The sequence below is a fragment of the Callionymus lyra genome, chromosome 12 (genome assembly GCF_982586985.1).
Source record: "Callionymus lyra chromosome 12, fCalLyr1.hap1.1, whole genome shotgun sequence".
Taxonomy (NCBI): domain Eukaryota; kingdom Metazoa; phylum Chordata; class Actinopteri; order Syngnathiformes; family Callionymidae; genus Callionymus; species Callionymus lyra.
Window position 1 is genome coordinate 10,095,019 of NC_141829.1, and position 16,410 is coordinate 10,111,428.

Consider the following 16,410-nt stretch of genomic DNA (forward strand, 5'->3'; position numbering starts at 1 on the left):
TTAAAAAAATACAAAATAAAGTAACCAAAAAATAAGAACAGAGAAAAGGGTTTAATTATTATCTTATGTTTGTTTTTGTGTTGATTTCGTAAGTTAAGTAAGTAAGTAAGTAATTTTTATTGTTATAGCGCTTTTCCAGACCAGGGTCACAAAGCGCTTAAACAATCAAAACAATATTCAATAAAGTATAAAATTTTAAGATCAAGATAAAACTGATAACATAACAGGAGTTCCAGAAAATCAAGGAAAAGCCTGAACAAATAGTCTTAAGATGTTTCTTAAAGGAGTCAGTAGATCATCAAACACAAAGGGAGAGGAAGATCGTTCAAAAACTTAGGAGCAACAGCCTGAAAAGAATTTTTAAAAAAAAGGTTAAAAAAAAAGGTAGAAAAGTTAATGTAAAGATATTTTTTAATCTTAAATTCAATCTGTTGATATCAGTCTTTCTTACATCTATTCATTTAATCTTTATGTGAATTCACTCGTACGTTTTGAATGACACAACTAAGAAGAATATTTTCTAAAAATGGTTTATTTGTTTATTTGTGTTTATTTTGTAAAAATAACAACCTTATATTTATTACAACCGTTCTTAGTTTATTTCCACATATACCTCCTTCTTTGTTTCAGAATTCTTTCAATATTTTTATTTATTTCAAAGATGTATTCCTTTGTCTCAGCATATTATTTAAGTATACATTTGATTGTTTAAGTACTTTGTGACCCTGGTCTGGAAAAGTTCTCTATAAATATAAATTACTTACTTACTAACATATATAATCTTCATTTATTGTAATTTTAATGAACCAATTGACCGAACTACGTCCATGCTTTCATCTATATGTGTGCATTTCTACCACATCCTTCTCCGAAACTCTCCATCTACACAAATCCGGGATTTTCCCAATGACGTGAGGCGAGCGGGAAAAAAGGTAAACACTGGTGCAGTGACCTCTTGCTCGCTCAGACAACAGCATTTTTCCCACATTTGTCAGCCGCCCGAGGAAATTGCTCATGCGTCTGGAGAGAGACGACGGTCTTGGGTTCGTACTGTTACAAACACAGCGACCCCGCTCAACATCTGGAGCCGTTCATCACCTGTGATGCGGCAGAGAAGTTATATTTCGCACATGTTCCCACTGAAGTCTCGACCCAAACGTCTATTTTAGAGGCTTTTATTATGTGCATCAGTAATACGGATGAATGTCGCCTTCCATGTCACACGTTCTGCACTCAAAGAGGAATTATTATTTAACAAGAGGCTTCATGGCGCTTATATATAGCATCTTATTCTGCTTATTACGTTACAATATCAGGTTCATTTTTGGTACTTAACCAAATGATGAAATGATATGCATTGAACCACATGACTCTGACGAAGTCGCAACTGCTTTCATGTTTTGAAACGAAAATATTTCCAAACATCAGCTTTAAAAGCTGCTGGAGTGTTGACTGTATCCTCTCGTCCTCAGTCATTGTTCCCTTAGGTGCTGAGTAAGTGATGATTGCTTTCATCTAGGGGCTGTAAGTTTAATTACAACACAAAAATGAACAAATGCTGTAAATATTGGCACGTTAATTGTGAATTTAAAAAAAGAGAACATTTTAGTCTGGACACTTTATTTAAGTGCAGTCCTTTAACTGTATTCATGTGTCACTCATGAGGTCAAAGATCATGTAAAACCTAATTTGTACTTGTTTTTATTTGTACTATTAATTTATATAGTAGTTCAACTCTAAATAGGGCTAAAGGGTTTTTGTTTGATGACCTTTTGACATCACTTTTTGTCTGTTTTCTAGTAGTAGTATTTGTGCCCATCAAAAAGATTTAAGCGAATATAAAACACAATATTTACGGGGGAAGTAAGTGGGGTTTTTTTTGTTTTTTTAAACTGGTTTCATTGCCATTATCAGTTAGAATGTGCTTGTTGTGCAAAAATAAACAAAATAAAATCTCAAATATAAATAAAAATACAGTTAACTATTTACATAACACAAGATAAGCTTCATTCAACATGTAGTTTTTGTTTTATAAAAAGTATTTTCCCTCCTTTATTCGTGCTTGACGGCCCCTCACAACAGCATAAACTGTGGCCCCCTGAGTCTATTTAATTGCCCACCACTGCTCCAGGACCCTTCGGGAGGCTGAGGTCCCTCTGTTGACATGTTTTGAGGCCACACCATTTAAACTTTTATTAGCTGTCTGCGGTACCACAAGTAAATAGAAAAGCGGAACTGAAGAAAAATCACTTAAATCTGCTGCTGAGCCTCCCTGAGGCCGGAGCGGATTCATTAGTGGCTCAAATCGATGTAAAAGACACAGTATTATTGTTGTTTTCTTGGTTGTATGGCTTTAATGTTATTATTTGCTGGTGTCTATGTTATAGTAGCTACACATTTTGTCACTTTAATTAAAAATTAAAATGATCTCACCAGACTCAACAGCTAAATATATAATATTGCGTTTGTAATTACAAAAAAAAAAAGAGATTTATTGTCCTTCTCGTGTCAATGTGCTGTTGCTGCTCATCATCCCCGAGTTCAGACAGAAATCCTCCTCATAAGTAGCAACAATTACCGCTGTCTGGGCCCCACCAGTGCGATTGTACATCTTCATTCTTCCGCTATCTTGCAAAACAGACCACCGTCACATGACCCACAGAGACGGCTCAACATCAGGCCATTAGACGGATAATTTGATCTTCGCGTGGAAGACGATAAATCAAAGTTTACATGCCTTTTTTTTTTTCTTTTGAGCAACAGTTTTTCTTACCTTGACGGCCGTCGTCGGGACTCGACGCTCTTGGAGGATTTTGTGGAGCCCTGCAAGACACGAAGTAGAAGGTTTAAAGATTGGATCAAATGGTTCTAGACCTTCATGAATAAAAGTTCACAGTAATACAGAATCTTAATCTTGGTATGAGTTCAGGTGTGAGTAGAAATGAAAATCAGATCAGGTGGAGAAAGATTTTATATTTGCACAAAAAGGCAACAAATGTTTCACAAATTTGACTCGGGATTCGTTGATGATAGCTGTGTGTATTGGCAAGAACCTGGTGGTACGATATGTATCACGATACAAGGGCAACCATACTGTAGTAACAAGTATAAATGTGTAGTATTGTCGAGTACTTGACTCTGGTGACTCTGTGTTTTAAACCAAAATATGTCCAAGCATCAACTTTAAAAGCTGCTGGAGTGTCGTCTGTATCCTCTCGTCCTCAGTCATTGTTCCTTTAGGTGCGTAGGTAAGTAAGTAAGTAAGTAAGTAATATTTATTTATATAGCGCTTTTCGAGACCAGGGTCACAAAGCGCTTAAACAATCAAAACAATACTCAAAAAAGTACATACTTTAAAGATCAAGATAATACTCAGAACAACACAGGAGTTCGAGAAATTCAAGGAAAAGCCTGAACAAATAGAAACGTCTTAAGATGTTTCTTAAAAGAGTCAGTAGATCCATCAAGCGCAAAGGAAAGGAAGATTGTTCCAAAGCTTAGGAGCAACAGCCTGAAAAGATTTCTCTCCTCTGGTCCTGAACCGTGTGCGTGGAACCATAAGTAGATTCTGATCCACAGACCTCAGAGCCCGAGCTGGGGTGTAAGGCTGGATCAGATCACTGATGGAAGGAGGAGCCTGACCATGAATAGCTCTGATAGGTCTAATAGGTCTTAATGACTGCTTCCATCTAGTGGCTGTAAGTTCAATTACAACACCAAAATGAACAAATGCAGGAAATATCTGCACGTAAATTGTAAATTTTAAAAATACATTTTATTTTAGACAATTTATTGAACTGTAAACTGTAAAATAAATATGGTTAAGCAATGGTAGTTAGTGAAACTATTCCAGAACATACTTGTTGCGCAATTAAACTAATATTAAAACAAGGAAGAGGTTTTCGGGAGGATGACGCCGACTTCCTCACGTACAGTTTCTTCTTACGTAACAGAAAACGAACTTCCATGTAAAACCACCTAAATTTAGCCACATTTTGCAGTCACAGCGCAACAGACGAGAAACGATGTTTCGGCAAAACATCTGATGATGTTTTCAAGCGCCTGCAGGCTCCAGAGGGGCCCCTCAACAGGAAGTGAGGTGATTGACGGTGTTTGGCTTCGCTACAGCCAGCATGTCGAGCCTCCCCCCCCTCCAGCGAGCTGGGGGAGTGGGGTTAAAGGGCACGAGGACTTGCTCACTCCCCTGTGTGGTGTTTGGGGGGTCACATGTGCGCACGAGTGGCTGGCATCCATCACCACCGGGGAGATCAGTCTCGCTAACAAGTCGTCTCCGAGCAACACATTCGGACGAGGACAGCTGAGGGACGAGCAGAACAATATTTTGTTTATAGAGACCGTTAACCTCTAAATAAAGGAGTGTCCAACATAACATACTCCAACTAAAGCAGTACAAATGCTTTTGAGTTAGTTGAATGCAAAAAATAAGATTTATTCCTAAAGGAATCCTTAATATTTACTGTAGCGATATATGCGAGTGAGATTTATTTTCATGTGTAATCAAAGTTGTGTTTTGACATCACAACTTCTCACCCCATGACAACCGTTGGTGACACATCAGATACATATACTTCTTTGAATCTGTGAATGATGTGTTTTTTTTGCACGTAGCCTTTAGTGTGATGATGCTACCGAGAAAAATGATAGTTGCTAAATTGAAATAATATTAAAAAGAAATAATCTATAACAAGGGTTGTGTATGTAGCCTTTAGTGCAATGATGCAATCCAGCTGCATTATAGCTGCTCAAATATATAAAAGTAAAAATAAAATAAAAATTACAATTATTTTGACGTATGTAGCCTTGAATGCAATTATGCTGTCATGCTAAGCTAAATGATATCTGCTAACAAGATACAACGAAAAGGAATCCATAAATAAGGGTGTTTTGTATGTAGCCTTTAGTGCAATAGTGCTATAAATAAAACTGGAAAGAATCTATAAATAAGGGGGTTTTGTACGTAGCTTTTATTGCAACGGTGCTATCCAGCCACATTATGTTGCTTGAATATATATAAAACTGTTAATCTGTTTTTTTTTTCTATGTAGCCTTTAGTGCAATGATGAGATCCAGCTACATTATTGTGGCTTGAATATATAAAACTAGAATGAATCTGTAAAAAGAAAATGTGCTATGATGTTATCCGACTTAATTATACCAGCTCAAATATAAAAAAAACTATAAATATCTTATTTTTGTTTGTAGCCTTTAGTACAATGATGCTATCCTGCTAAATTATACCTGCTCAAATATAAAAAACGATAAATAACGTATTTTTGTAAGTAGCCTTAAGAGCGATGATGCTATCCAGCTACAATATACCTGCATATATTTGATAAAACAAGATATAATCTATAAATAAGGTTTTTTTTGTATGTAGCATTTAGTGCAATGATGCTATCCATTATAGTTGCTGCTAACCTCCAGTTCTGTTTGATAAATGAATTAACCGGAAACACACATCAATAACTGTCAGGGTATAGTTTTTGGGATCATCGGTGCTAAAAAAAAAAAGAGTAGTGAGGACTATCCAGAGGCCCCTCAATCTGACTTGCATCTCCTACAGCGAGGTATCAAACTTGCTTTATAGGGAGCGAGAAGGAGCAGATGCAGCTCGAGAATCAAGTGCCAGACACCAACCCCCCACCTAGTCCGGGGGTCTGGGCTTCGGCCCTAAACGGTTCAGCATGTTTGCCAAAAAAAAAAGGCGGTAAAGTGGCGAGTGTCGCCAGAGGAGGACAGAGATGAATGAGCTTGAGACGGCCCTGAGAAGAAGCTCTACAGACGGATGCAGACCGTGAAGAGAGTGCTGGTGTTGAGAGGAGCCCGGGGGGGTTTGTGTGGGGGGCTCGCGAGACACCGGGTCTCCTCAAATGAGCCGAGTGTCCAGGTGGTCGGGATATCTCGTCCAACCTTGAGTGTCAAATCCTAACTTCATATCCTCTTCGTCCAATAAAAGAGGTTGAAATCCAGCTGGACCCAGAAGAACCACCAGAAGTTCATGAAGCTTTCAAAGAAAACATGAAAAACCCTTGAAGTCTAAAAGGATCTTCTTTCATTTTTAGGATCAAACTAAATAAGATTGACAATGGATCCACAGTCCTGAGTCATAAAGTCGATGACGCTTCATCTTGTGATTCAGGATTAGATGATAAAAAATAAAAAAATGAAACGACCACAAATCATGAGTTCGGTGCGAGACCCAGAAAGAAGTACCAGAAGGACTCGAGGGGGTTCTGAACCTTTGGGTTCGATCCAGACCCACTCGAACGTAGACATCAACAGGTTTTATCACTTTTAAGATAAACGACTTGTTTAAGAAGTGAATAAAAATTTTTAAAAAAGAGGTAGAGAAGGGGGGGGGGGGGTGACGAAGAAGACGGCAGGGGATGGTGGGAAGTCGGGTGGGGGGTCCTGCGGGTCTGTTTCCAGATGAAAACCATCTGGGGAGTTTACAAGCGAGCCATACAAATTAACCATCTGAACAAGAGCAGCGGAGGAAAGAGGAGGGGATCTGAGAGCCCCCCGCTCCGACACCGTTATGAACCACGAGCAGAAAACATACATTGATAACAATATTCCAGGTGAGACCCCCTGTACCCCTGACCCCCCTCCATCATGTCCTACCTTCCTGGACAAGTACCCCGTACTCCAGCGCCAAGCCCCCCTCAGGGAGGAGAGCTTCCTTTTCAAAGACCCTCCTCGCTCCATTCTGTCCCGGCACTGAAGTTCCCACAACTTCTCCCGGGTCCTCGCAGGGAAAAAGAAGGGGGATCTACTCTCAGCCCCGTCTGCTCGTCCTTCTGTTGGCTCTGAGCTCCTTCTTCTTCTTCTTCTTCTTCTTCCCTCCTCTACGTCTCTCTCTTTCTTCCTCTCTGCGGCGGACCTTCCTCCCCCCCTCGCACTGCCTCCCATCACGTTATCTCCCCCTCAGACTCAACTCCTCTTTGTCGGAGCTACTTCTGAATGTGTTCCACTGAGAATCAACAAGGTTTGGGAAAATAATGGTCTGAAGAACGTTTTCAAGTAAAAAGATTGTTAACAAAAAGAAAACTAGCATTTCCAGAAGAGAACGCAGTGTCAATGTTGAATCTGATTGAATCTATGAACTGAAATGTTTCAAAGTATTAGTTTATTTAAAGTAAAAATGAGTGGAAACAGTTGAAATAATCACACGAAGAAGAAAGACTGATGTGAAAACGTTGAAATAAAGTGGAAAAAGGTTGAGAAGAAGAAAAGGAAGAAAGAGAAGAAGGAGGAAAATGTAATAGAATTTGTAGTAGAAGTAGTAATAGAATTAGTATTTTATGTATAATTATTAGAAGCAGTAGTAGAATTGGTAGTACAAGTACAAGTCGTAGTAGAATTAGTAACAAAAGTATAAGTTGTAGTATAACTAGTAGTATACTTAGTTGTAAAAGTATAAATATAAGAAGTCGTATAATTAGTAGCAAAAGTATAAGTAGTAGTATAATTAGTAGTATACGAAGTAGTATACTCAGTAGTAAAAGTAGTAGTAGTAGTAGAAGTATACTTAGTAGTAATTAGTAATATAATTATTAGTAAAGGTTTAAGTAGAATGAATAATAGAATTAGTAGTAAAAGTATAAGTATAAGTAGTAATAGAATTAGTATTATATGTATAATTAGTAGAAGAATTAGTAGAAATAGTAGTACAGTAGTAGTATAATTAGTTACAAAAGTATAAGTATTAGTCGTAGTACACTTAGTAGTAAAATTATAAGTATAAGTAGTAGTAGAATTAGTAGTAGAAGTAGTAGTAGAATTAGTAGTAGAAGTAGTAGTAGAATTATGACCATCCATACATAAACTAGTATATGTTTTTAATAAATACATTTATTGTATTTATTATTTGCCATATATAGAATATATTAAACTGAAATGTGATTTATTTGAATTAAAATTGACTAGAGGAGCTGAAATTCTGGAAATCTCCCGTACTTTGTATGTTAAACTTGTGATTTTAATTTCATTGAAATTTGACATGTTTGAATTTTCATGGGGGTCTTCCATGCGTTTTCCACACCCCTTACAATTTCAACAAAACTGGATGTCATTGGATCCAGTCAAACCTTCAAGCTATTTTGTCTTCATACTGAATGGCCCTTTTTTAATTTTCAGGGGCGTTTTCTGCTCCTTATGAAATTCTAGTAATTCTCCTTAGTTAGAATGTTATACATGTGGATTAGTTGTAAACAAAATTATATGTATTTGAATTTTTGTGGGGATCTTCTGCACCCCTCAGTCCCCCCTTTCCCTTGACCAACTTGCCGTACCCTCTTAAACCTCCACTGAACAGTCAGTAGCCAACAAGCTAATTATCAAGCTAGTTCGTCTGCATCAAATATGGACGAATATAAATCTTCAGGGGGGTCTTCTGCCCCCTTACCATAAACACAATCTAGTTGAAATTCTGAAAATCTCCTTTACTTTGTATTTAAAATACAAGATTTAATCATCTCAAAAACTTGGGCGTGTTTACATTTTTTTAATGGGGGTCTTCTGCCTCCCTTGTGCCCCCTTTTCTTGATGTGATTAAGTTTCCCTACCTTAACTGAGAGATCAGTAGCCTACATGCCAGTTTCCAAACTATGTCTATTTCTTCATCAAAAATGGACGATGATTTTCAGGGGGGTCTTCCGCCCCCTTGATTTAAAAAAAAGTAGTTGAAATTCTGTGAATCTCCCTTATTTAGTATGTTATACATATGGTTAATTGTCAGAAGAGAAATGGACTTCATTACATTTTCATGGGGGTCTTCCGCCCCCTTGCACCTTGATGAGATTGAGTTGCCCTCCTAAAAAATACCTTAACCAAGAGGTCAGTAGTCTATAAGCCAGTTTTCAAACACATCATCAAAAATGGACGTTGATTTTCAGGGGGGTCTTCCGCCCCCTTGATTAAAAAAAAAGGAGTTGAAATTCTGTAAATCACACTTACCTAGTATGTTATACATATGGTTAATCGTCAGAACAGAATTGGACGTAATTAAATTTTAAGGGGGGGCTTCTGCCCCCTTGCATCCCCCTTTTACCTTGATGCAATTTGGTTGCCCTCCTAAAAAATACCTTAACCAAGAGGTCAGTAGTCTACAAGCCAGTTTTCAAACTCATTAACAAAAACGGTTTTCAGGGGGGTCTTCCGCCCCCTTGATTAAAAAAAAAGGAGTTGAAATTCTGTAAATCTCCCTTAACTAGTATGTTATACTTATGGTTAATTGTCAGAACAGAATTGGACGTAATTAACTTTTCAGGGGGTCTTCTGCCCCCTTGCAACCTCTTTTACCTTGATGTGATTGATTTTCCCTCCTAAAAAATACCTTAACCAAGAGGTCAGTAGTCTATAAGCCAGATTTCAAACTCATCATCAAAAATGGACATTGATTTTCAAGGGGGTCTTTAGCCCCCTTGATTTAAAATTCTGGAAATCTCCCTAACGTAGTATGTTATACTTGGTGGTACATGGTTAATTGTCAGAATAGAATTGGACGTAATTAAATTGTAATGGGGGTATTCTGCCCCGTTGTGCCCCCTTTACCTTAACGTGCTCGAGTTGTCTTCCCCCCTTAAAAAAAATGTCTTCACTGATAAATATGTAATATTATGATGTTTAATCTGCAGGTAAAGAAGTTTTTCAAAAAACAACAAAGCGACAACAACAAGAAGCAGAATCCGTCCTGTGAACCAGGAGGAGATCATGTAGTCATGAGACAATTATTTTCAGTTCTCCGAGGCGGTGAGGCGTGGTGCGACAGCCCCCCTACCTCCCCCCCTCCAGACCACATATTCCCGCAACCAGACGGTAGCAGCGTCCGCACACGGGCGGCGGAGACATGTGACCACGCCGGCTCGTAATCATACAGCGTGCAACAGACCAGCAGGTTAAAAAGTCAGAGCGCTTGAAAATAGAAAGATGGAGGCACATGAGAGAGTTTAGATAACAGGAAGTGGGACACAAAGAGGAAAGAGAAACACTGACGACTTGGAAACTTGGTTACCAAGTTGCCTTAAGATGACAAAAATACAGGATGTTGTTTGATGCGTTTTTATCGGATGTGAACGGAACAAACAAAAATGTTGTTTTTGACGACGACATGGAACAAAATCTATTAATAAATGAGTATTTTTATTAGAGCCATGACTTTCTTGCTTTATTTACTTCAAATGTACCTTCTAAAAACTACTCTATGCATTGAAAACAACATAAAGTGATATATTGTGATATATAGTGATACTGTCGTAACTAGGATATATGTGTAGTATTGTCAAGTACTTAACTCTGGTGTTGCAGAATTTACAGACGACATGACTCTTGACGAAGTCGTAACTGATTTCATTTGCTTTCAAACCAAAATATGTCCAAACATTAGCTTTAAAAGCGGCTGGAGTTCAGTGTATCCTCTCGTCCTCAGTCATTTCCAGGATTTCACAGGATTTCATTATTCCTTTAGCTGAGGAGGTCGTAATGACTGCTGTTAACTAACAGCTTGAAGTTTAATTGTAGCACAATAATAGACTAGCACTAGCACTACATGGCAGCAGTCATTATGTCCTATGCAGCTAAAGGAACAATGAAATCCTGCCAACTCCTAGCGACGACTGAGGACGAGAGGATACAGTCCAGCAGGTTCTTTAAGCGTATTTTGGTTTCAAAACAAATGAAAACAGTTACGACTTCGTCAAGAGTCATGTGGTCTGTAAATTCTGCAACACCAGAGTCAAGTACTCGACAATAATATAAATATATACTTGTTACTACAGTATCATAATAAATCGCAATATATCATGTTGGTGCCCGAACGATATCGATATTTAACGGCACTTAATCAATATACGTAGATGTATTTCTTCCTAGTTCTTTTAAGTAGATATTTGAAAAAAGCGTGTTTAAAATACAATTATTTTTATATTTACTTACAATTAACATTTAAATATTAAAATGCATTTGTTCATTTTTGTGTGACAATCAAACTTCCAGCCTCTAGATGGCAGCAGTAGGAACGATAAAATCCAGCAGGATTTTGATGATGACTGGGGATGAGAGGATACAGTCGACTCCAGCAGCTTTTAAAGCTAACATTTTGACATATTTTGGTGTTAAAACAAATTAAAGTAGTTACGATTTCCTCAAGAGTCATGTGGCAAAACCAGAGTCAAGTACTGGACAATACTCCACATATATCCTCGTTACTACAGTATCATAATATATGGTATCCTTGTCATATATCATCAAGATTATTGCCAATACACACCCCTGGTAGTGAGTGCGTCTCACCAGACACGAGTTAACCAGTCAACCATGACATCATCGGTGTAAGAAGTACTTCAGAAAATGACAATATGACAAACTCACCATCGTGTCTACATGTTTGAGAGGCAGGTCACCACTCGCGACCTGTCGGTGAAAACAGAAAAAGACAGGAAGTGAGATCACAGCTACGACCGTCAGAAGAAAAAAAAAACCCAGAACATCATGTGTCACTTCACACCATCTTGTGTTTTTGTTACGGCGCCGATTCTTTGCCCTAATGTGGGCCTGGAGCAGAGGGAGCTCCACCTTGAACGACCGTCTATGATGCCAAATATTTATACTGAGACGAGCCTGGTTCCATGAGCGCCGCGGGGTTAAGGCCATATACAGATATGGACAGTGAGGAAGAGGCTGCAGTGAGTTAGACACGAACCAGACAGAGAACGGTCCAGTGGAAGGAGGAGGTGACATCAGAGGGAATGATGATGATGATGTCAGCGCCGTAATGAGTTTGAAGAGTCCAGCACTTACAAGTATCTCTGTATCGCTACGTTAGCAACGTTAGCTTTTGCTGCTGGATTAATGGTTCTAAACATCAATTTAAAAACGTTTCCATCAAGATTCTGATATAGATCAGTTTTAAGTTGATCTAATGTGTTGATTTAAGTGTGTCTTGAATTGATCTTAAAACTCACAAATGAAATATTGACATTAGAAAACGATCTTAAGCCCCGCCCACAGAAAACTCTTTTTCTGGAGTTTAAATCTTGTTCACCACACCCACTCTGCTGTGATTGGTCAAACATTGTCGTTTGTCACCGAGCATCATCAATCCCGGGAAGTCTCCACCTCCAATGGACTCGTTGTATAAACAAAGCGGGGTGTGATTATGTGGCTGGAGGAGGAATGAAACCATCATTGCGTTGTAATCTCCAAGTCGTGTACACAAAATGTATCCGCACCTAACGAAGTACCACCAAACATACACATCACTTTTAATCTCCATCCCTTAAACTAAAGCCTTACAGGGTATTTGAGGGGAATTAAGGGTTCTATTGCACTTTTGCAACATGTCAAAATATGGTGACTGTGTTCTGGAAGGATCAAAAGTTGACTTTTATCTGTATTTTTTAACTACTGCTACATGAAATGCATCGAAGACACATTACATTTAATACTTTATGCTCATTCAACATTTTGCTAATGCTAAAAAGAGAAAGTTGACATGTGGTGGACATTATTATTGAATTGTTGGTTTGTAGAAAATAACCTAAATATTAAAGGAATTTAAGTGATTTTATATCATATTATATACTAATAAAAAGAAAAATATTTACCATTTTTAGGATGTCTTCATGGGACTATTAAACTTTCTTTTTTGGCTTTACCAATATTTTTTTCCTCCCTTTGGGTTCTTTATTCTATATAAGACCCCTTAAGAAAATGTGACATTGCTCACCCCTTTCTAAAACATTTAAGTCTATCTATCCATCCATCTATCATTCCATCTATCTATCTATCAATCTATCTATCATTCCATCTATCTATCATTCCATCTATCCATCTATCAATCATTCCATCAATCCATCCATCCGTCTATCCATGATTCCATCATTCCATCTATCAATCTATCTATCATTCCATCATTCCATCTATCCATCCACTTTCTATCCATCTATCCATCCATCCATCTATCCATCTATCCATCTATCCATCTATCCATCTATCCATCATTCATTCCATCATTCCATCATTCCATCCATCCATCTATCCATCCACTTTCTATCCATCCACCATCTATCCATCCACTATCTATTGATCTATCTATCCATCCATCTATCTATCCATCCACTCACTATTTATCCATCCATCAACCATCCATCTATCCATCCACTTTCTATCCATCCACCATCTATCCATCCACTATCTATTGATCTATCTATCCATCCATCTATCTATCCATCCACTCACTATTTATCCATCCATCAACCATCCATCTATCCATCCACTTTCTATCCATCCACCATCTATCCATCCACTATCTATTGATCTATCTATCCATCCATCTATCTATCCATCCACTCACTATTTATCCATCCATCAACCATCCATCTATCCATCTATATGTTGCTAACAATGTCTAAAACCTTGTTGAAGTAACAACTACAACATATTCCATCACAAGAGTCACATTATAGTTGATTTATTTCAGTGATAAGTTTGTTTTGCGTTTATACATCATATTTGTTCCCCCAATTTCTGGGATAGAGCTGGAAACGTGAAAAACCATATGTATGTAAAAAAAAAAAAAGAAGTCCATAACAGGAGAAGGCCAATCGTAGCCAACTTCTAACCATCCCCTAAAACATCTCTGGGAGTCTGACAAGATAAACGTTACACTTCTTGGCAGTAATGACGCAGAATAGTCGTTTTTTTTGTGGATGAACTACACAGCGTTGAACGACGGTAAACAGAATACTGTGAAACCGCACGCACAGAGAATAGCTGACATTCTGCAGCTCGAGTCGAATGTAAATGTAGAAGTCAAATTATAGTCTGGGCGAAAGAGGCCCGGAGTCCGGACAGAAACACCCAGATGTAACCGCTGACCCGGGAGAGGAAGGCTTTAGCAATCGCACTCGCCAGTGTCACAACAAGTAGCTCAGCCTCGTATTTAAAATAGAAATTCATTTATTTGACAGGAAAAGAGGATGAACTCGTCAAATCATTCCGTCTCGGTCGTTGTGTTGTGTACGTGGATCACACACTTCCCCTGAAGAATGAAGCAACACACACTTGTATTTTTGCTCGGCAGCCGCAAAAACTGGAGGTTGAAAAATGTGCATCGAAAACAAAAATTTCTCCAAGCGGTTATAGTGGAATATCGTGGTCGCTCAAAGCCAGGTTGGCGAAACACTTGCGCGTATTTTAGTCAAATCTCTATAGAGTCTAAACCAATGTAGAGACTATTTGTAGTTTTACGGATGATTACACAATATGGTTGTTGTGTTTTTGTTCGTTTTAAAATGTGATCGTGAAATATTTACAAAACATGTGAATATGATACTTCGATTGTTTGCATATAAATAAATGCAACTTCATATTTATTTTGATGATGTCATGGGAATAAATTAAAACAATCTTCTACATTCATTTGTAAACAATGTATATTTAAATCTATGACCATTTTTCTTCTTTTATTGTATATTTGCATGTTTTGTAAATGTGTTAGTTTTGATCATTGATATAAATCAAATGTATATAAAAATGAAAATATGAAAAGAAAATCACCTAAATCTCTCATTCGTTATGTTGTGTAATGGATATTATATAATGGAATATCATGTATATTTTAAATGTAAAGACTTTTAAAAAATGATAAAACATTTTGAAACTACATATTTTATTGGATAGTTTTTTTTAATTAATTTTAAGTAACGGAAAATGTTATATTTTTTTGGTTTACATGTTTATTATATTTTTATTGGTTAAATTAAAAAAATGTATATAAAATTGCAAATGTAAAGAAAAAAAGAATACTTATTTGTATGATGTCATTCGATTGATTATTTCTAAATGTAAAAACCTTTTTTTTAAGCTAACATAACATAATTTACACAATATTTTTAGGGGGTTGAATTCAAATATGTACAATAAATGCAGATAAAGAAAAAATACTTCTAATTTTTATGATGTCATTTAATTCTCCATTTTTAAATGTGAAGAAATTAAAACATATATATTTTACATTCTTTATGACTAATGCACATTTTTATTTCACTATTTTTTCAAATATACGATTTATATTCTTTTGTTGTTTGGTATTTTGTGATACTTTTATATTTTGAATAAAATAAAATGTATACAACCGGGAGATTATAAATAAATAAAAAATAATAATTTAACACAAAATGCTATTTAAAAAAAAAAAAAGTTGAATTCATATATACTTTCCATTGTTTATTTATTTTAGGTGTTTTCACAGCTGGAAAAAAATCCACTTTGAGTCTGAATGTTGCAGATTCTTGAACCTGTTCTTTGCTAATGGATCATAGCGTTCAGATCCAGTCTTTTGGAAGCTTTAATGTACAAGAAGATGTTTGGTTTGGAGAAAATAATGACCTGTTATTCTTAGACCAGAACATCTCTTCATCTTCACATGAGCCACGTTTGCCTAATTACACCACTGTTGGGAGTTTCCCCGTCCACCCCCGACATACACCCCCTCAGGGCGGCGGGGGAACCGGACCAATCGGGCCCTCGGGGGGGAAGCGATCGGCTGCTAAATATACCAGACGGGTTCAGCGCCGTGTGGCGGTTTCAGTCTTGTGGGTGTGAGGCGGAGAGGGAAGAGAAAGGAAACTTCATTCACTGCGAGTGTTAATGTCGGGGCTGTGAGTTCAACATGCGACGTCGGCGTCGGAGGAAGCGTGGGAAAGAGAAAACGGGGGAAACGCTGACGGGAGCGTAGATGGATCTGGGAATATAATAACAGAGGAATCCTTGTTGTCGTCTATTTTTGTCATTAGAGCGCGAGGATGTGTGTAACAGACCTTTGAGGTCAAATGAAAAGATGTAAATTATAGATATCCTTTTTTATTATTCTTTTTCATTTATTATTTTAAGCATTTAAATTAAATTATTTTACATAAAATACAATGAAAAAGGTAAAAAAAAAGTAAGGCCAAAATTCTAATTCACTCATTTTCTACTCACCCTGATGTCGACAAAGAGTTGAGATTATTTAATCAGTTTCTTTAAAGAGTTATAGACAAAAATGTTTATTCATTTTCATGTAACAACTGGAGCTTAGTTGTCCTACAGACAAGCAGTATTTTTATGTTTTGCTGGTTTTTGTTTTAACAACAAATGACTACTTTTTTAAATGTAAAAATATTATTTTTAAACATTTTATTATATAGTTAAGATAGAATAGATCTAATGAAAGAAGGTAAAGAAAATAACACCGAAAAATGGCTAAAATACACAGTAAAAACAACACAAAAATCCATAAAACATTAAATAAAAATACTTAAAAATATATTAAAGATGTTCATTTAAAAACTGCTGAAAGACCTCCAGCTTGCAGCCAAAAATGTACCTGTTTTTTATTGCATTGTG

General features: G+C 37.0%; 1 protein-coding gene across 7 annotated transcripts in view; it reads right to left on the reverse strand.

Annotated features, from left to right (window-relative positions):
* tns1b (tensin 1b) overlaps positions 1-16,410 on the reverse strand; it is a 162,125-nt gene that overhangs the window by 47,382 nt on the left and 98,333 nt on the right. For 6 of the 7 annotated variants that reach the window (XM_087803965.1, XM_087803963.1, XM_087803962.1 and 3 more), the window contains 2 exons: positions 11,392-11,433; positions 2,774-2,823 (listed from right to left, as the gene is read on the reverse strand). In XM_087803965.1, coding sequence (XP_087660091.1) covers positions 2,774-2,823; positions 11,392-11,433 — 92 coding nt within the window. Of the gene's footprint in view, positions 1-2,773; positions 2,824-6,645; positions 6,801-11,391; positions 11,434-16,410 lie in introns of those variants that run through there. The other variant, XM_087803968.1, reaches the window with a different exon arrangement.